Source organism: Dioscorea cayenensis, chromosome 5 (assembly GCF_009730915.1).
Source record: "Dioscorea cayenensis subsp. rotundata cultivar TDr96_F1 chromosome 5, TDr96_F1_v2_PseudoChromosome.rev07_lg8_w22 25.fasta, whole genome shotgun sequence".
Classification (NCBI taxonomy): Eukaryota; Viridiplantae; Streptophyta; class Magnoliopsida; order Dioscoreales; family Dioscoreaceae; genus Dioscorea; species Dioscorea cayenensis.
In genome coordinates, this window is record NC_052475.1 from 1,148,149 (window position 1) to 1,170,439 (window position 22,291).

Below are 22,291 nucleotides of genomic sequence, written 5' to 3' on the forward strand. Positions count from 1 at the left end.
TTATTATTAAATAGCTCTAATTTCTATAAAAAAAATTAAATGAGTTATTCATTTTCTAAATAAATTTTTAAATTTATACATTTTAATTGAGGGATATAATTTAATTATTTTTATATAAAATAAATATAAAATAATTGTAATATTTAAAAAATAAATACAACGTATATCATGTCATTTCTTAATCTTCACCCAATACAATGTAAATACAATATATAAATACAATATAAATCATTAAAATTTAAATAAATAAAATATTATAAGGGGTAAAAAGGTCATTACCTCATCAAGGCATGCTCAATCCCCCCTCCCCCAAAACCCAAAAATAAGAGGGATGAGCATAAAGGGTTTGAGAGGCATGCACTCCCCCCTCATTTCCTTCCTATGTCCTTTGTTGCATGCCCAAACATGGACATGCACATGCCACAAGGGTTGATCCCCAACTATTGGGCATCAACTCTTAGATCTACAGTTGAAAAAACTTTAATCTCAACTACAGTTGCTTATAAATAGTATGTATAGTATTTTAATCTCAATCTTTCAATCAAATGCAACACAGTAATTGAATCAATTTCAAATGTCCAAATACATTTCTGCTAGATATACCATTGAAAAACAAAAACTTAAACTAAACCCACAGAACACTAAACTAACCTATTTGGAACAGATACCATAATATTTTAATTATTTATTGAGAGAGAGAGAGTTGAATCTTATAAAATTAAATGCTTTAACCGGTCAATCAACATGATGGCGGCTCAACCATAGAATTCAAAACATGCATAAAAAGTTAAAAATAATAAAAAAAATTCGAAACATCTCATGGCAAACAAGATATGGTTGAAAATTTTTCATTAAAATAATTATTGCCCCCACATGAGAGTCTTACTAAGATAGACAGGCTAATGCCAACGGCCGCTAGGTCAATTGGCATCGGGTTCCTTGCGTAGGTCTTTTATTTCGGAGAGACCCGGGTTCGAATCCCGCTTCGCTCAAAGTGAGTGCACAGTTCGGTGAGGGTCGCTCCCACGTGTACGTCCCTGACTACCCTTAGATGGGTGTGCTTGTTGTCTATTTGTAAAAAAAATAAAATAAACAAAACAAAAGAAAGACGGGCTAATGAAAAAGTTTAACACCAAGTCCTAGGTTGACGGACATTGAAAACTCTCTTATGTAACAAACATTTTGAGGTTTCAAAGTAAGTATATAAATTTAGGGTTATTTTATTTTTCACCCAACTCAAAGGTCCAATGGCTCGGCTCGTAACATTCTAAGAAAAGAAAACTTAAATAATGTATGTGTAGGTATAAAACACATTAGTACTTCTAGAGAAGGATAAAACACATTAGATAGAGTGTTTTATCTTTAATATACATGTATATATATCGATATATAGATTTAACTAGGTTCAGTTTGAACTTGAGCCATTGTTATTTGAACCAAACGAAATTTTTTTTTTTTACTATTTTGGTTCCAAACTAGAAACTTTAATTGGGACTGTAAGGTTTTGTTGAGGTTCTTACAAGTTGGAAACATAAACCATAATCCAACCATTTTTTAAAAATTTTTAAATAAAAATTTATATAATATATAATATCATAAATTTTTTAATATATTTAAATTATTTGAGATCGTCTTAAAATTTGAATTATAACTATAACGGAAATTTTAAGACTATAGTTCGGTTCCAGTTCTTTGCATTATAAAACCGGAACAAAGTTGTGATCAAGTTTATAATTAAATATACAGATAGATGAAGAGCTCAGCATATTAATCTGATCAACAAGATATATATCAGAGAAAATGCAAATCCAAACTCCAAATTATTCAATGTAGACTATGGAAGACGAGCATTTATATATAGATTTCAAACAAATAAAAAGTATAACAGAGTCTTTAATAACAACAACAGTGAAACAAACAAGCAAAAGCATATGATAAATAAAAGACAAAATTAGGTCTCTGGTATCAAAACCAGTTCAAATCAATATCACCAAGCATTTGCATGTCATCAGTAATAACAAGTTCAGCAGATGAAGAACTCTTGTGAGAGCTTGTTCCTTCAACTGCCAATGGTGCAATAATTGAAGAAGGAGAAGACGAAGAAGTTGATGATGATTCTATTCCCATTCTCTGATTCTCAATGCCTAGTCCGACAGGGCGACGATCAAAAGCTCGCAAACATCCCGATTTAATGTAAACTCGACAAAGGCTAAATTCATTTCTCAACTGCATTGATTATTAAACAATGAGTGCCATTTATTTTATCATGGTGTCAGAGCTAGTGAACGAAGAGCAATACTAGTACCTTCGAAGTAGTTCCCTCGAGAGCTTTGTATTCATTCATTTTCCATTTAGTTTTGCCAAAAGGAGTTCTTCCAGTGTAGAAAACCATTGTCTTCTTCACGGCGATAGCCCGATCAGTTGAATAAACAAAACTAGGAGAGCCGGTAGCCTTCCAAAAGCCCGCTTGCGTCATTCGAGTTCTTCTTCCACCATGAGCTTCACTCTCTTGCATTGGGGAGAAGAAAAACCATTGCTCACCATCTTTATTGCATGGTTCTCCTGCCATCTCTGCACATGAAATAACAACAAACATGAATATATATTAATGCATATAAAACTAATTAAATATTAACATTACTTACTAGGGAGCTGCCAAGGATCAAAACTATAAACATCAAGGATGGGAATGACACTTTGAATGTCTTGTCTTTTGTTGTCCAACATGTTTTTAAGATAGAAGCTCACAAGCTCTTCTTCTGTTGGAGAGAAACGAAAGCCTACTGATCTCTCCATCTTCTTCTTGAGCTTGTTATTAGTTTTTCAAACTCTAACTTTGTATATATATATATATACAGTAGGTGTAAATGCTATAGAAATAGAAGAGAGATTGAGAATGAGTCAAGCTTAGCTTCTTAATTTTCTTTTTTCTTGCATGCAAGAATAAAAACTGTTTAAGAATTAAGTATGATTAATTAAGTAGATAATGTGTTTTTGATCAAGTCTATGGCTAAAGGGTGGGCTAATTAATTAGTACATAGAAAGACAGGAAGTTTTAAGGTAAGTTACTAAAACACAATTAATTAATGGAAAGATGATTATATATTAGTCTTGTACGCGTTTGAGCATTGAAGTTTAAGCAATTAGAAAAAATTTTCAAAATCCTCAAGAGGTTCCTATATGTGATATCAGAATATAATATTTGATATTCTAAAGCTTGTTTATTTTAATTATAATTTAATTGTATAAGTGTTGTAATATATGAAGTCAAGGAGCACAGATAAAAAGAAAGACTTCAATAAAGTTGAAAAAGAGTGATTGAAGTTTCAAGAAAGAGTTAAACACTCTCAACTTAATGCCGTGTATGACAGGGCCCGTTTTATAGAATTTTCGCAACTTAATTAATTTCCTCTTTGATTTGTTCAAAAGTAATTGGAGATAGTATTATTATATATGGGATATACGAATTTGTAAACGCATAGAATAATGAGTGCTTGGTTACTTGGTTTTATTCCATTTTGAAAGCGACTCCACTGAAGTGCATATGTGCCATGGATTTTCATGTCCATAAAATACTCTATTCCTATTTATTTCGTTATAATACTTTTAAGTAAAATTACATCATTAATACATAAAAATATTGTTGAATAATTAATATATATACATATATAGTGACGAAATATGGATAAGTTCTGTATTAGGAACATGTACGTACATATACAGGGTTGATATTTCAATATATTTATATCTTTATTTTATTTTTTTTTTCTCTTTTCTTTGAAAATGATCGATGTCTTTAATTTTAGAAAATAGTTTTTTTAAAAAAAATACTTCCGTAGCTTTTTAAAAACTGTGGATATTTAATGATAGCCGTTAGAACATGATATAATGATTGTTATTTTATAAGGGTTGTGTGCAATGTTACTGTTAGTGCTATGCATTGATATTATTAAATAATAATTATATTATCTAATATAAAAAATCAAAAATAATAATAAATTAAATATAAACTCACAAAATATATTTAAATGTTGATTATGTCTATCCTAGTACACCTCCACATACTCATAGTGAATAGAAAATGAATCAAGTGTATGATATATATAAACTATATAAAGTACTCTATGGACCATTGTTGTAACAAACACTAACAGGGAAATAGAGCTTCGCAAAAGTTGATGGCTATAAAATATCAGGGTTGCTTGTCCAACAACAGGTGAAATTGAATACATATAAATGAATTTAAATAATCATTACATTTCTTTAAAAGAGTTAACATGATATTAACATAAAGAGATTACATATATATATATATATATAATTAAAAAATAGAATTTTAACAAGAAAACATAAAAGGAGAAAAAGAAGGATAATAAAAGTTAAAATAAAAGATTAATATGGACTATGGAGCCATCAAACTCAGTATGTCTAAACTAGTGCTAAAAATTGCATTTGTACAACAAGAGCATTAGTTCTATATATCTATTTAGCACAAGAAGATCATGAGTTAACACATGTTTGAATGTATACGGAAAATTCAAAGATATGCTAGAAGCATTTGTTATATAATTTTTTTTTTAAAATGTAATTAAATTGTAAGAAAAAAGTTACACGAAAAAAAGATAACAACTATATATATATAGTTGAGCAAAAAACTTCCGGTATGACAAATTAGAATTAGAACAATTGGCTAGTAATCCAAATATATATTTTCTTGCTTTGATACAATGTAAAAATTAATACAATTAAGTTATGGTTCATTGCGTTCCATGCACTAGTCTAAGCCTTACTCATTTCTCTTTAGAGATTATGCGGGTAAAAAGCATGATGGAAAATTTTAAAATTTTTTCAACATACATAAATCTCGATGTCTTTATTTTCCTTTATTTTATTTATTATTTCTCTTTTCTTTAAAAACGATCGATGTCTTTATTTTTAGGAGACAGTTTTTTCTACAACTTTTTTGTGGATAGTGGCCTACAACCCTTTTATAGATATTGGCATGCTTCTAATTCAATAGTTTCAAGCTTTTAGCTTTGCCATCACTTGTGTTATCAACAATATCAACTGCATGTACATTATTTTCCTTAAATTCGGTATTCTTGACTTTGGTATCTGGACTTCTCAAACCAAACATTGCTTTGTTTTGATTATTCACTAATTGTTTAATTTAAAAATTAGTACTCTGTCCACAATATTAACTTTATGTAACAACTACTTGTTAAACCATCTCCATAGCATATATTTTTTTTTTCATATCATATAATCCTTAAAGTTACGTCTGTGGCATTGTTGGCAAATGCAATCACATCAACAACCCTCTAAGTCACTATCTAATCCTAGATAACATGAGTATACACTACATAATAATTTTAACATTGTTATTTGCTTCGAGGTGAAAAATGACCAAAAGTATTGCTCACAAAAGGCATAAATCAAGAGTAACACACTCTCATAATTAATCTTCTTTTTAGGTTTTTGTATATGTTTCTTGTTTGTCTTGAATAAAAGTGTTTTCTTTTTCACACATATACACAACCTTCACTTTAAACTAAAGTTGCACATTAACACAACCATTTGCAAAACCTTATGAAGGATCTCAGTTGTCTTCTTGTACTTGATAACATTAGGAGAGAAAAGATCTAACTCCTCCTAATGAAGATGGGATTCAAGAAAATGGGCCCTTGGACTTGGAGATCACTTCACTTGCATGCATGTGCCAAGTGGACTAATCATGCGAACGAGGGTAAAACAGATGCAACATGCTATATATTAAAGGGCTTGGTTGTTGCTCATAATGACATGGACATAGAAGACTTGTGCGAGATTAATGGCTTTATTAGTTAACAAAATTTTGCTTTAATATATTGGGTCTCATAAAGCCTTACCTTTGTCTATATGTGAGCAACTTCCCGGAGGCCTTAGCTGAAATTGATGCATAAAAGATTATCTTAAGTGAGATGGTTGGCATACACAACAAGCCCAAGAAGATCTACTTTTGACACTATGTTTTTTGTTTTTGTTTTTTTAAATTGACAAGTGACAAAACAAAAGACAAATAAGTACGGAGGTGCACCAGTTACACTGACTTGACTGACCCCCTAAGGATAAACCCCATCCATACAATCTTGGAGGAAAAAATGAAAGTTATTCTTCACACAAAACTCTCATAGAGGACCCAAAAAATAAATTGTAATATGAGAGGCTCTCAATCACAAGCACTGATAGTTACCAATGGGTTAACCTGCGTTTTCAAAAACCTTTGACACCAATTTTCTTTAAGAGTAAGATTATGTACTTTTGGATTATATAGCATTATTTTTATTTGTCATTTAATTTCTTTTTTGTATGCTTTTTATTTATGGAAACTAAGATTAGTTTGGCTATGAAGTTTGTTGATCTGCCTTTTTGTTTTAAACTTTTTTAAGTAAATTTCCAATGTTATATGTCTTTTTTAATGGTTCTTTGTTTATTATTAATTAAGTGATCAGTTTTTTAGTCATTAAAGTTGAAACCGTATGCCTATATAAAGGCTCTCAAACCCACATTGTAAGACAATTACAAATTTTGATGATATTTTCTTATGAGAATTTTTTCCAACCACTCTTCATTTAACTTTTTTGAATAATCAAGTGTAATAGCTCATGAAGCTCAAAACACAACAATATGATATTATCAATTATTGTTTCTCATAAAGAACTCATGATCACTAATCCTTTTGTTTGATATTATTGATTCATGTTATTTTATAAACAAACTGGGCAATGATCCTCTTTGTTTAAACCTAACCTTGGTAATCTGGGATTTGGTTCAACTTTGATTCTCATTTTTTACAATTCCTTGTGAGGTTGTCATCATCTTCTTTTGCACCTCATCGTCTAACATCTCACATCAGAGATTTAAACCCTAATTACAGTATTATAAAAAGCTGAATATACTCCTCCACACTCATACAACGATATACATACAAAATATACTGGTAAATTTTTTGATAAGGCATCAAACTATGATACTTTTTCATTTTGGAGTTCATATGATTATTCAATTTCAATTTTGATAGATTTCGGGCTATTTTTTGATAATGTAATGTCAGAAATTCTTTATTAACAGGTGAGTTAGAATTATCAGCTAAATAGACAAAGTGTCATATATATGATGATAGATAATTTTGGGCATATACATCATTAAAAATTGGCTAGAATCTCTCAAATGATCACTCGATGAAACAAATTTGAAGTTGGATAACCATTTTGATTCAAATGGATGTTTGGACCCCAACTGAAAAAATAACATAGTTTGGTGTCATATCAAAAAATTTACCTCAAAATATACACAAACAAACTTTCATGTTACTAAAACATAGGATATAATTTTAATAACAATATTATTTTATATACAAAACAATCTAAATAATAACAACACCATAATAAAAAAATATTTAATATAATAAGATATTAAACATAAATTTACAAAATATATCTAAATACAAAGCATATATTGACGGTGGATTGCGTAGTTCACTGGGTTCTGGAAAAAAATGGGAAGTTCACTGTCAAATCCTTTTATAAATTCCTTATTGACGGTGGATTGCGTAGTCCACTCTACTCGCATTTCTGGAAAACTCATAGTCCTAGCAAAATAACTCTTTTCTGCTGACTTCCTGGAGAGAATAAAATTCTCACTCTTACAAATCTTTTCAAAAGAAGGTGCAACTTTCAAAACACCTCTGATACTTGTGTTTTATGCCACAATGCCTCAGAGGACCGTGATCATCTTTTTCTTAATTGCACATTCTCAAACCGAATCTGGGCATTTTTTCTTCAACTCTTTGACCCAATCTTCCCTCCACAATCTATCCCCTCGCTCTGAACTACCTGGTTACCATCCATTAATCTTCAACTCTGATGTATCTGGGATTTCATCTTCCAAGCGATCTTATGGAATATCTGGATTGAACGGAATACCGGTATTTTTCAACTTAATGCTTTACCGTTCTACACTATTATTTTTAAATCTGCTAACATGCTGCTCTCTTGGTTTTCTTTAGCTTCTGACCGTAACCAGCAATCTCCTTAGTGCCAGAGTCTCCCCTCATTCTGGCGATCAAGATCCAGATGTAGCACAGGAGTAGTCCCTACACATGTCTGACTGGACAGGCCTAATGATCCAGACGGTGTTTTCGTCTGTCCAGCTTTTATCTTTGGCTTTTTCTCGTTTTCTCGTATGTTGTTGTTATGTTAGTACTTGGTTTTTGTCCTCACCTCCCGGTGAGAAGATCGTCTCATCGTATCCTTTTGCTATTTCAATAAAAGTTCGTGGTTTATCCACATTTTTTTCAAAAAGAGCATATATTCTAAAACCAACCAAACATGATGTGTTTGACTTAGCAACTATTGGAAAAAAGTGTTGACGCCCCATAGGGTATAATAATTGGAAGATGGATGAAGAAATTTGGATAATGAGACCTTTTGTATACTCCACATCACAATAAATAAATAAATAAATAAATAAGAAAATAATTATATGAATAAAAAAATCTCCTAGATATCAGATAAAACATATATCCACAAAAATAAATAAATAATTAGAGGTTAGAATATATATATATATATATTACATAACAAATGTCAAAATTTACAAATTTTAAAAAAAGATTTTTATGAAACTACAGATAAAGTCTACGTCATGGATGCTACATGAAAATATAAAAGTTAATACCTTAATACATATGTGCTTTTATCATGTATAAATTAAGGTTCAAACATATTTTTTTTTATAAAAATATAAATATATTATGTAAAAACCGTATTAAAAAAACTTAAAAGGGTGGTAGGTAAAAGTATTGTTTATTGAGAAATGTTGTTAGCATTTTAAATAATATTATTTGATTATAACACATTGTAAAGGTGTTAGTTGATTTAGCCAATTAAGTTGGACTTTGAGAGACATGCATGGGTCAAGGTGTGAGTTGATTTAATCAAGTTGGATTTTGAGAGACATGCATGGGTCAAGGTCCAGTCTTTTGTAAAACGTTTAAGACCATATCAAAGGATGCTCAAATGTACTTATGACAATCAAGACAATGAATTTAATTCATGCAATAAAATTAATAATAAAAGGCTTGGTCTAGTCCGTGTCTAACTTTTCCAGGTTCTTTCACATCATCACTTTTTTTATTTTTTTTATATGTCTCATTAAGTGATCTTTCTTCTCCCATCTCAATCAGTCTCACCTACTTTTCTTACTAATTTTCATAACAATAAGGTTAAAGTTAATTTTTTGTGACAATTAAATTTAATCTCTATATGGTATAGATGGGTGTATGTTTATCATCTGATTTTGATAATTTACAATTTTAGCAATTCTTTTTTAATTAAACTCTTAAACATGTAGACTACCATGACATACTGCTAGTTTTATAGAATTTAGTTCGGATATTATGTATAATAGCAAAATTTTTGTCTTCTTGTCTTTTTTTTTAGAAAGGCGACAAGCACTAGAACCCCAGAGTATGGGGAGCAAGATTCAATGCCGACCCACGTGCCCTCATCTTGAGTAGAACATGAGATTCGATCCCGGATCCTCTCCGAAATGAACGCCCTACGTAAGAGACCCGATACCAATTGACCTAAAGGTCGTTGGTGTCTTCTTGCCTTTTCAAGAATGTATATTTTTTGTATTTTAAAAACATATTGATCTAATAAAATAAACCTCATTATTATTATTTTTTATTTTATTTTTTGAAAGTATTTTGCTCCCAAAGCACATGTTGGATAGCTTTTGAATTTTTTTTTTTTTTTTTTTTTTTTTTTTTTTTTGATTTTTTTACAAATAGACAATAAATACCTTATTTCAAAGAAGTCGGATATGCACAGATGTTTTCCCAACTTCCTTATTTCAAGGAAGTCGGGATATACACAGATGTAAACATCTATGCATTCATTTTAAATGAGTTTTCAGATTCGATTTTAGTTCTTCTTAAAATGAACACCCTACAAAAAAAATCTGATGCTAATAAAGACAAAGAAAACTTTTATAATTTCTTATAATTACAAAAAAAAACCCACCCAACAATATAAAACTGTAATTTATAATCACAACACAATCTTTTACCAGACCTAACAAAAAATAAAAATAAAAAAAATAAAAATAAAAAAATAGATTCCAGTCAATTCAGTTTATTAATTAGTTGGTTGCTCAACATAAAACACTGTGCCACCTCAAAAATCAGATCAGAGCCCCACTGCAATTAAGCACAATTATAGCACTATTAACAAATTCATTATAAAACGTTAAAACACATTCACCACAAAACAAGGTCATGTAACAATAGCACTAGCTTAATTATCTATATATTTAAACATAGAACACAAACATATGGCCACCATTACATCATCTCTCTCTCTCTCTCTCTCTATATATATATATATATATAACAAACTAAACACATACTTAAGCTTATTAAGACCATAAAACATAAACATAAGCCTTAATCATATACATAACACACTAAAGAGAACATCATGTTATTTATATATATATATATAAAGATGACACTTCTAAACAGTAGTGCAAGCTCAAGCCCATAACCTTTATGGAATTCCAATGATGGGCAAGAAATGGCAGAAGTAACAAGGTGGAGGAAGTCCCCATGGATAAGGCTGAGGGATGTTCTCAGGTGTTGAAGGTGATGATGATGATGATCTATCATGATCATCAAGTTTCTCATACATGGTAGGCGCATGAACTGTTCTTGATGGGCATGAAGTAGTGAAGAAGTTGAGAGGAGTGGTTAAGACAAAAGAATTTGATGTTGATCCTTGAGGTTTCACAAGTTTAGAAACCATGTCTTTTCTGTAGGCACAGAGCTGAACTTTGCCTCCAAGGAGAGTAGCAATACATTTAGCTGATGAAGATGAAGATGAAGATGAAGATGAAGGGAGTTTAACTTCAAATTCACCCTTCTTGTTGGTTAGAGTTGATACTACTTGGCTAGTATGGCTGCAACTCACTGCCACCTTCACACCTGAAAATTGTTTATTTTTTTGTGTTAGTAGAGCAGCATAAAAGGGTTGAGATTAAAGACCTGTTTTTAGAGGAAAAAAAAGAACATATTTTATAAACAATAATGTCCCTTGAAATGATCACTTGGTTTGAGCATTATATGAAACACCATTTAGCAGTGAAATGCTAACAGAAAACTATGTTTTTAAAAGAAAATATATAAATAAGTCAATCCAAAAAGAATGGAGAACAACCTGAGAAGTCTTGGAGAGAAGTGCAATCAAGACAAGAAACTGAGCCTTTCAAGAGTAGAGCAGCAGCGGCGGTGGCGGTGGTGGTGACGGTGGTGCATGTTGAAAGGTTTGCATGGGCAATGAGGAAGATGAGGAGAAGAAAGTGAAGAGGTTTTGTTACTAGAAAAGGAAGAGCCATGGAGACAGAATTTGCAATGTTTGTTTGGTTGAGTGTGAGATCAGAGTGAGGCCTCTAGGACCATTCATATAGTGGAAGATGGGGCACTGGTTTATTCAATGAGAGGGTGGTTGAGGTCATAAAAGTGGATCAATGAACAATGGTGACTAGAGTTTGGTTCACTTTAATGTTTTTTTTTTTCAATTTTTTATTTAACCATGTTCATCCACATATTTCAGAAGACAAAAGCTTTTCTCTATCTGTTTAGGATGCATATATGTTTTAGGGAATAAAACTTTGCTCTCTAAAAGTAAAAGTTCTGTTTTATAAAAATCTACTCATATGTCACATAAAAAAAGCATATCATTCTAATCTTAGCAACGCTTCTTTTTCAGAAAACTATATTTTTTTGGGACTAATTGTGGTCCTGGTATTATACACACCTAATAAGAAGGTTCTACAAGTGACACTGTTTGAATAATGACTCATCACTGGCAGTGGCACTCAATGGGGAGCAAAGAGCATTTAAATCTACAACTACTCCATGGTTGTGGTTGTGAGATTTTCATGATTCAAGTGAAGCCTAATTTATAAGGTCTTTTGATTGTAGTTATATAGACTTGCCTTGAAGATAGGGGGATATATAGATGCCATGGTGAAACAAGTAGTTGGGGAGCATCAATGAAGAATAAATCCAAAGATGTAGCATTCTATTGATCAAATGGAATAAGATGCGTAAAAAAAAAAAAAAATACCTGTTTCTTTTTTTCCCTTCAATCAAAATGAGAGCCACTTGTTCTTACAGCAATGAATGGCTTATGCATCTAAAGTCAATGAACAGCCTGGACAATAAAAATGCAATGGCATAGTCAGGAGCACTGCTGATAAAAAATTAAATAAAATAATCATTCACTGAACTTTTGATGAAACTAAGCTAAAAGTTCACAGCAAAATATGAGGTACCAGAAACATTGCCAAACCATAGAAAATAAAACAGGCAAATAGAGGTACAAAATTTCAGATTGCAATTTTAATGCGACAACAGACAATTCGGTTGAGAAAATTTGATATAGAGGTACAAAATTTCACGCAGCTTAAATTTTTTACCAACCAGTTCTGGGGACAGCATCAACTCGAGTCGCAGAAAATAGCGAGAATTGCAGGTCCATAGCAGAAAGCCAATCCTAGTTATTGTACAACTGATGAAGTCTCTGTTATCATCATAGTTCTGTTCTCCGGATGACAGTACCATCAATGTCCAACTGACAACAAGTAAATCTGGATGTATAAAAGAGTTCAAATTGCAAATAGAAGAACATTTTACCTCCCTAAAAACCAGGGATAGTAGAATATCATATCATGATTTATCCATCAAAATGCACATACATCTAGCAAATAATGACTTAAGTCATACTCGAACATAGAGGCACCATCAGCATCTTTTCATACAAAAGCACTACTGAAAGATTTGACTCTACCTTTTCTACCCAGGCAGGATACAATCAGGAGCAAGACAATTATAATCGCAGTTAAACATTTGTTTGTTTATTTATTTATTTATTTTGTGTAATAAAAATTCATCAAACCCTGTGAACAAGGACAAGGATATGAACCAAATATCAAAAGAAAGCAGACACAGACACAGTTCATGAAGACAAAAGGCAAGATGTATGTCCAGAAACAAATGATCAAAGAAAGAAATTTCAAAGCAAATAATTCATAACAATTAGGGTATGTTCATACTTTGTACTGAAGGAAAATAGGTGTAAAGAAACCAAGAAGAAAATGTTTTCTTCTGTATTCCATTGATTGAAAAAAAAAGATGGACAAGTGAAGGGAAAATAAACACAGATTGAGGTTTATTATTATTGTTGTCGTCGTTGTAATTTCTTTGATCATTTTCCTTTCTTTCCTTTTTGTTTCTACCATCTATTTTACTCAAATCTGAAAACGCAATTAATACATTAAGTGAAAGAAAAGATAATTTGAATATTCACATTAAGAAGAAATACTGCAAACAACAATAGCACTAAAGTTGCTCATACTTTCTTTTCCAAATAAAGTACTGTGCCATGATAGTTATTTGATAGAATTTGCACCAGAACACAGAAGAATCACAGAGGTGCTCATTACATTAAGTGTTTAATTGACCCTACCAAATGAACCTTAGAATAATAATAATTTGGTTAGGCCATCTTGTTTTTAAGATTTCATTTGTCTTGCTCCAACCAGGTTGCAATCCTCATTATTTAAAAGAAGAACAAACTTGAAGCACAATATCAGTTATACACACAAAAAAGCAGACTCCGGTCAAAAGTGAGTACAGAAATATTAAAAAGTTTTACTTTCTTAAACTTTTTGACTCAAGTGGTAACATTCAAGGAAAAGTGATTACTGAATATGCTCAGGTGAGTATTTGTTGACCTCACACATCTCTTTCCAAGAGTCATTATTAACTTGGTCATAAAATAATCATCCAATTATAAGTCACAGATGTTTAAAAATTCCACATCAATAATAGACAAAATCATCTGAATTGTATGCATACAGTGAAGATAGTGTAGTGTAAAAATGTCAGAAATGGGGCAATCGACAGAAACAACACATTTCCAGGATGAGTTCTTTCTACAAAAAATTAGTTAGAAATCAAACCAGGCCTCAATATTTACAGCACGACCTTAACTTGCATGGGCCACTATCAAGTACCCTACGAATCTACAATACTCAAAATTCACAGCCAAAATGAGATGAGACCCAAACATGATTCACGCAACATTGCATATAACATGATTGCCAAAATCACAAGTAAACTGGCTGAAGAAATAAGCAAGAGACAACCGATCGAGATATACAAGTCAAATAGTAATCCAAACATGAAGTGAATATCTACGTTTGACAGGTCAGACATTTGTCTATCAAAATTATATCCACAAAACACATGCAATTCACAGAACAAAAGTGAAATGGAGAGCATCAACACCCAATTCAAGTCTCATTTTGTTATGCCTATGGAATACAGCCTGATAAGTACACAAGTTGGTACAACAAAATATTTTTAAAACTACAACTAAACAATATATTAATCACCTGACTACTCCATTGTAAGAACTGAAGTCAAGATCAGCAAATCAAACTACATTTGTTAGCTATGTGAAGAATGGGCAGCCTTAGAAGCATTTTCGGTGCAGTAATGAGACTTCATCCAAAGTTTCTGAAGATTCATGAAAAAGAAGAACATACCAAGCAATTAACAGTTTAAACAATTTTCACATTATGACAATTGGATGATACAATACTCATTCCAACAAAAAAAGAAAAAAGAAAAGAAAACAACAATAACAACAACAAAAAGCCATAGTTTTTCAAACAAAATCATAACATATAGGAAAATTAATCAAGAAGATATTTGCTTATTTATTATAACCCGACCACGGAAACATTTCTATTTATGTTTCCACTAATCCGTACACTTAAAAAAGACCAAAAATTTCCGACGGAAAAGGAAGCGATTTTCACCGAAGAAAGATGGGATTAATCAACGAAACCTGTCTTGCGCCACACAGCGTTCCTCACGCGGCGCAGGTCGCTTCCCTTGAGTGTCCTCCCTACACCCTCCAGCACCGAGAATGTCGTCATCGGGGACTCCACGCCAGACCTCCTCGCAATGATCTCGTGTGGCGGAAGCATCTCATCGTCATCTCCATCCACTACATCACCAGCATCTGCTCCCCTGCCGTTCGCCTCCGGCCTGTGCTTCGCCATACTCGGAATCATCGGGATGTTCACCGGTACCGACTGGTGGAGCATATTACCATCGTTGTAATCTGGTTTAAGCTTGGGGATTGTCGGGATCATTCTAACTGAAGACATGGACGATGGTGAGGTGGACGCTGAAGAAGCAGAGATCGAAGCTTTGCGTTGAAGAAAAGGACCGACAGCGGCAGAGAGCTGCTTATTCTCCTCCTCAGCAAGAGCAACCAAGATCCCGGAGTTCCTTCCCGGTATTCGGCTGAAGGGGGACGCTCTAGGGTCCAGGGCAGACGGCATGGAGGGAGATGGGGTTCTAGGAGAACGGATCATCTCGGGGGAATCGGAGACAGTCCATAGGACTTCATCCTCGAGGAGCTCGACTCCAAGTCCGCCATTGATGGCCGGCGCAACAGGGTCCGAGCGTGAGAAGATGCTGAGAAAGCGATCCGGCTGGGGGGATCGGTGGGGACGATAGCGCTCCATGCTGAAGCAGAAGCAAGGTATCAGAGGATTGACACCAACCGGCGGGGATCGTCGTCGGTAGCTCCGGCGATCGCGGCCATGAGTGGAGGACCTCGGTGCCGCGATAGTGAAGGGATTTATATAGGGGATGGTGGGGAGTGACGTGGCAGCAGGAACGGAGACGGTGACTGGTGGGGCCCATGGGCTTTCAGGATGAGGTCTAGCTTCTATTTGGGCCCATTTCCACTTTATACTGATTGGTTCCTTTGATTTGAGATTCGAACTCGTTGTGGATCTTGAGACAGATGTGAGGCTCCCTGACGCTGTTTCTGGGAACCGTTGGATCACTTGATCCAACGATTGACGGTTTGCGGTGACTGGATCCAGTTTGATGGCGATTGGTTCTTGTTTGTTCGGATCCGGTGACCGTCGTGATAGCTGGTGAAGGTTCTTATCCTGTTAGTGATTAGATTATGTTGTCATCTCCCCAGTGATGTGATTTCATTATTTCATTATTTCATTATCATACAGAAAAGTACTTCATTTTCCCAGTGACTTGAAATTATCAAATCTATAAATGTGTTTTATTACTGGTATAGTGACAGATTAAGTTAATTCTCAAAAATACTGTTGCATTTATGAGATGAAAAGGTTATGCTAATTACTTAAAATGTTATGTATATTTGTCTATTTTACTGTCTTAATATAGCATAGCACAAGAAGAGTGTCTTATTTATCATTAGTAATCCTTTTTGTGAAGCTCTGCTAGAAGTCATTGTCATGTGTTATCCAATTCTGATGAGATAAAAATTCACATTTGGAATTGGCACTACTCCATGATTTGCTTTTGCTTTTGGGAGTGCTGAAGTGATGATGCATGGGGTTTATCAAACTAATGATGTGATCTTTAAAGCCAAACCTACTTTGATTGCTTAAACTTAGTTTCCAAATATATAAAAACAAAGCAGTACAATCAGAAAAATCACTGAAGTTTTAATTGAAAATTTTGACTGTAGTGGTGATGAAACAGAGGAGAAACTCATATGTACTCTAGCTTCTAAAAGATAGTAATGAATTTTCCATTCTTTCAATTTTTTTTTTTAAAGATTTTATCTCTACATTGTCTTGAATGAAGCCATGTAATGAAATGAACTAAGCTAAATAGACACTGAACTCATCTTTGCTTGAGTTGCTCTGTCTAGCAACATCATCTTTCCCTCTGAAGAAAAAGGGATCCTTCATCTTTACTAGAGTTGCCAAAAAACAAGAACCAATATAACTGATGTGTTTCAGTTATTGAACAAGATTTATGGTCAGTCCGTGACCCATAGACACTAAAGATACCATTGGGGTTATTTTGTATAGTTCCTATAGAGCAAAAGTGATTAGATCAGTCTATGAATTTTTTTTTTTTATATTATTTAACAAACATTTTTTAATGTTAATAGTCACAGACATACACGGCTGTGGAGCGCATTCACAAGATCAACAATATCATACCATTACTTCGCGTAGGTTTCGATTCTAAATCTACCCGAAACAAAAATTTTAAACAAGAGATTAATACCATTATTTTTTTGAGTTTAGTTTTAAATTTAGTACCCATTCAAAAATAATTAAATAAATCACAATAGCAGCGGGAATCACCTGAGTATTCTGCTGCTTTAAAAAAAAAGAAAAAAAAAAAAAAGAAAAAATTGTGCTTCATCGTTGGGAATCCAACAGTCAAACATATGTTGCCTAGACCGTCAGATTCTAATCCAACGGCTGTCGGAGGACCGTAAGATCCTTGATGGTATATCCAAACTTGTATCATTTCCCTGTCCTTTTGTATCCTCTTGTCGAACAGAGCTCGTTGTCGAGATAACGATGGCCTCTTCGTGCAAAGTTGCCGCCTTTTCTCTTCTCTCTCTCCGGAAACCATCGTCTCCTCCGAAATCTATGCTTATCTTCCCCGGCGGCGATAGGACATGGAGGTCGCGGTCTGTCTGGCGAGGTAAACTGGTGGTTTCCTCTCTATTTCCGCCGATTCGTTGCTCATCCACGGACGATCCCAATACCTCCGGGGAGAGTGGATCAAGGTTCGTGACTAATTTTGGTTGCGTAGCTCCAGTTTGATGTATAATTTTAGCAAGTCTTAGAGTTTAGGTTTCTTGATTGATTGAAACAAGGCTTTTGTTTCCTTATTGATATCAGTTTTTAAGTGCCTGAATGTGAGAAACCAGAGGTTTTGTAACCGGGCTTTTGTGTCCTGATTGATATCATTAAAGTGCCTGAAGCTGAGAAATGAGAGGCTGTTTCTGCAAAATTTTGATTTTTCAGTTTACTGATTGATTGATTGATTGTAGCAGGGCTTTTGTTTTTCTGACTGATATCAATCAATTGCCTGAATTTGGGAAATCAGATGTTTTAACTGCAAAATTTTGATTTTTATGATTCACTGATTTTGGACAAGAGGACTCTTGCTAAGAAATATTGCAAAGACATTGACTTGGTTCTTGTTTAGCCCTATTGTAATTCACAGAATGTGTGTGTTTGTTCTTTAGGATGTTAAAAGGTTTAGAATTTAGGTTCTGGTTCAGTTAGTTGGCTTTGTGGACGGGGTTTTAAAACTTTGGGCAGGAATAGAGTTTGATTAGGTTATTCGATCCTGAGTAGTTTTTTTTTATCTTTGTTCTTGGGGATGTGCAGTTTTTGCATCATCGAAGGCCCGGAGACACTCCGGGATTTTGTGCAGATGGAACAGCAAGAGATTCAAGACAACATAAAAAGTCGGAGAAACAAAATCTTTCTCCTCATGGAAGAGGTACACTTGCTGATATTTCAATGCAAGGAATGAGATTCAACATGTCTGAATTCTTCTGATGTGTTCTGAAACCTCGATGATGAATTTGCTATTAATTTTTAGGTCAGGAGATTGCGTGTACAACAGCGCATAAAGAGTGCAGAGTATATTGATGAGAACAATGATGAAAATGAGATGCCTGATATTCCGTCAACTCTTCCATTTCTTCCCCACATGGTGATGAGCTGTGTTCTTTTGCATGTTTGGTAAAGTTAGGCATAAGGCCATTATGGTTATTGTCTCATTGCAATTCTATATTTGTTCTTTAACCAGACACCGAAAACTTTGAAGCAACTATACTTGACTGCTTTCTCATTCATATCTGGGGTAATTGTCTTTGGAGGTCTTGTTGCACCAGTGGTAAGCTTAAATTTGCCTCCATAAAGCATGCTGCTTTTAGCTTGTTTAAGTTTGGATTTGAAATCATATTGAGGAGTGCCTTAGTTTGACTCTTGTTGTAGGTTGATCATACTACGTGAAAATTCAATTCTCTTGCTATAGAGGCTTGTTTATGGATCTTATTCTCCAAAAGCAAGGATGCTAGATTTTAAATACTTTATGAACTATTAATTCCCACTATGAGTACTTCTGTTCATTCACAAGCATCTCGAGTGGTTTATAATACCTTGTTTTTATTCTTTTTAAGTTGGAGCTTAAGCTTGGACTCGGGGGTACCTCTTATGAAGATTTTATTCGCAGCATGCATTTGCCACTGCAATTAAGGTGACTCTGAATGTTTCATGCTTGTTCCATTGATTTCGCACAAAATATTCATTCCTCTGAAATGCGACAAATTTGGACTGTGATGCAGTCAAGTAGATCCTATTGTGGCATCATTTTCTGGTGGAGCAGTGGGTGTAATTTCAGCATTGATGTTGCTTGAAGCCAACAATGTCGAGCAGCAAGAGAAGAAGAGATGCAAGTACTGCCATGGCACTGGTATGTGTTGAACTAATCAAAACTATATATACATATATAATTTAAACTGTTAATAGACTATTATCTAGTGACAGATGCTGAACTATTGTCTGTGTTTCACATAAGATGAATGTTGCTGTTTATCAGCAGCTGGTTGTTTGATACTTGTTTTGTCAGCCGTGGTAATTCACAAATTCTTTTTAACGTCATCAGTATCATTGATTCATATATTTATGCTATAAGCTTTTGAATATAGGATACTTGGCTTGTGCTCGATGCTCGTCGAGCGGTGTGCTTGTAAGTGCTAAACCATTGTCAATTGCTGGTGGCTGTGAACATCCTTTACAACCTCCTCAAACTCAAAGGTGTCCAAATTGTGCCGGGGCGGGGAAGGTGCAGCATTCACTTGATTTAGTAATTTGTTTCCTAGATACTAATATGTCCTCACTGATACATTGTCAATCTTGTGGAATTATCTGCCTTCAGGTTATGTGCCCCACATGCCTTTGCACCGGTATGGTAATGGCAAGTGAACATGATCCTCGCATTAATCCGTTCGATTAAAGATAAAGAGAAATCTAGTTATTTGGCATTGCTAACTCCAGACAGTCGACTGTCGTCCTTCTGAGTTATGTTTTGTTGTTTGTATGAATGTTTAATGATCGGAGAATATGGTGCTGGACATGCTCCGGGAATCTTGTATTATGTTTTTTGTTCAATAAATACATGGTTTGGGATATAATGGGGTCTATGTTCAGTGAAGTGAAATCAGAAGGGGATAATGCCATAGTATGTGTTTGGTGAAAGTTATATGAGCGCAAAAGTGTGGTTTCACAGAAGTCTGATTTTGCTATTTTGGATTTATATGAATTTTTTTACAAGTTGGACTTTTAGTTAGATTTAATTAAAGTACCAAAGTTTTATTTTGAAATAAACTTAAACCATATATAAATATAAGGTAAAATTTACTTTGTATGTATATATGTATGGTAACAGGCGAAGACCCATCCGGTGAGCGGAGCTCCCGGGGTTGATACGATGAGGTCAAAGAAGGCCCGACAGGTGAGCTCTGCTCCCGGGGTTTTGTCGAAAGTCATAGAGACTCTACAAGTCCCAAAATCGGCTCTTGACAATCACCGGAGGCATGAGAATGAGTCCAGGCTGAGGCTAATGGCAGTGGAGCCTAGCTCCTGCTTTGGTGTTTGTGGAAGTGCTGCGAGTGATGGACGTTGGACGACTGTTGGACAGTCAAATGATGCCGTTGAGCAGCTGAGGACGATAAGGTTCACCCATCATGGTGGTGGAGAGCGAACGACGGAGGACAACCTCCCTCGAGCGGTGGAGTTGATCTCCCACTCCAAAGGTGAACAGAAAGAGCTGGTGATTGTCACTGAAGCGAGCGACAGCCTGTCACGCCCCAGCCCCAAAGCCGGGCCCGTTGACAGATCGGCCGCATCCAACGGGGCTGGGCCCCACTGGGTGCAAGGCCTCAGATTTGACCTGGTCAGAGTCAACCCTAACAAGCAGAACAGGAAACAATATAAAATGGTACAGAAATACAACACAGACTCACAGATACGAGAATCCAAGGTATAAATACAGGGTTATAAAAAAATTTTTTTACAAGAAAAACGACAACCCTAATGGATCCATCCTAGCATCGGGTCGATCAACAAGGTCTTAAGCACAACCTAAGAGTCGAGTACACGAAAAGATAGAAGAAGAGAGTCGAGTAACTCGGTTACTCAAAGTGAGTGGGGCAAAAAAACACGAGAAAACTCAAAATACCAGCAGAATACGGAAATTGGTTATCGAAACAATCCCAAACATAATACTTTCCATACAGAATGGCAAAATAGCATAATAATAGCGGAACGGAAATACAGAGAATGCTCAGAAATGCCGAAAATACGCAAAACAGACATGTACATCTCCCCGACTAATAAGTAAATCAACAACACGAGGTCGGATCTTCGATCGTGAAGTCGGAATAGAACGTAAACGAATATCAACAGTAGTAGCGGATCTTCGACCGCAGATCGGGGGTAGCGCTACTACGTAAAAAAACATGTGCACATGGCTAGGGACTTACTCCTCCTAGTCGGGCGAGCCGTAAAATGGAGACGTACTAAAACCGCGGAGATACGTAATACGCATGGAGGAAATACCGAATAATTAATGCAAGAACAAAATAAACAAATAAATAATCATACACCAAAACACAGAGTTTGAGTTCAGAAATTGCAAATTCAGAAGTTCCCAGATACTCACACGAACAGAAATACAGAACTTCAGAATCCCACATTAGGGAAAATAACTGAAGGAGCAGAAATTATGCACAAAATTTACCAAATGAATAAATCATCAAATAAAAACCAAACACCCTGGGAATTACACTCTTAAGGTCTCGGCATAATATCACTTCTAACCTGTTCCACTTCACAACACATAACTCCAAGATCATACTAACAATTGCAAAGATATTTTGCCGAATGAAACTCAGGACCATACTGAACATTTTCCTTGTCAAATGCTTCCCAAAGTTTTGTCCCCATAAGTGAGAAAAATCAAGCTAAACCTTAAGATTCCCTGTAGTACATCATCTTGCACAAGTCTTTAATAAATCAAAACTTCTAATCTATAAATCCAATCCACACCCTTGGTTTCCCCATCATTTCGATTTTATCAATAATGTATCTTATCATAATTGCTCATCTAAAACAAGTTATCATTTCAAAGGCATGAACCTAGTTTTCCCTTCCAATATTAAAACAACCCTTGAACATCAACCAACATAAGCTATATAAAGCAATTACCCCAATTTTGATTAACATTAGGTCAAGGTCACCTCCAATATCCAAGATACAATAACACCCAAGCAACTCACCAACTTTTCAATTC

At 34.4% G+C, this 22,291-nt stretch overlaps 4 protein-coding genes across 4 annotated transcripts; 1 reads left to right on the top strand and 3 right to left on the bottom strand.

Moving 5' to 3' along the window:
• Nucleotides 1–1,965: 1,965 nt before the first annotated feature.
• Nucleotides 1,966–2,796, bottom strand: LOC120261559 (NAC domain-containing protein 90-like). The gene is made up of 3 exons (XM_039269493.1): nt 2,646–2,796; nt 2,306–2,571; nt 1,966–2,226 (listed from the first exon to the last, which is right to left on the bottom strand). Exons 1-3 carry the CDS (start codon nt 2,794–2,796, stop codon nt 1,966–1,968), a joined length of 678 nt encoding a protein of 225 aa, XP_039125427.1.
• Nucleotides 2,797–10,322: 7,526 nt separating this feature from the next.
• Nucleotides 10,323–11,484, bottom strand: LOC120261204. Its single transcript, XM_039268988.1, has 2 exons — nt 11,259–11,484; nt 10,323–11,026 (listed from the first exon to the last, which is right to left on the bottom strand). Exons 1-2 carry the CDS (start codon nt 11,434–11,436, stop codon nt 10,593–10,595), a joined length of 612 nt encoding a protein of 203 aa, XP_039124922.1. The 5' UTR covers nt 11,437–11,484; the 3' UTR covers nt 10,323–10,592.
• Nucleotides 11,485–11,605: 121 nt separating this feature from the next.
• Nucleotides 11,606–16,171, bottom strand: LOC120261563. The gene is given in 6 exon segments (XM_039269498.1): nt 11,606–12,257; nt 12,527–12,693; nt 14,503–14,626; nt 14,961–15,003; nt 15,006–16,083; nt 16,157–16,171. Coding segments are annotated over 4 exon segments (1,149 nt in total). The 3' UTR covers nt 11,606–12,257; nt 12,527–12,693; nt 14,503–14,613.
• A 1,284-nt stretch (nt 16,172–17,455) lies between these two features.
• Nucleotides 17,456–20,129, top strand: LOC120260504 (protein ORANGE, chloroplastic-like). The gene is made up of 8 exons (XM_039267990.1): nt 17,456–17,708; nt 18,319–18,433; nt 18,536–18,649; nt 18,746–18,832; nt 19,119–19,195; nt 19,284–19,411; nt 19,647–19,783; nt 19,877–20,129. Exons 1-8 carry the CDS (start codon nt 17,497–17,499, stop codon nt 19,952–19,954), a joined length of 948 nt encoding a protein of 315 aa, XP_039123924.1. The 5' UTR covers nt 17,456–17,496; the 3' UTR covers nt 19,955–20,129.
• Nucleotides 20,130–22,291: the final 2,162 nt, after the last annotated feature.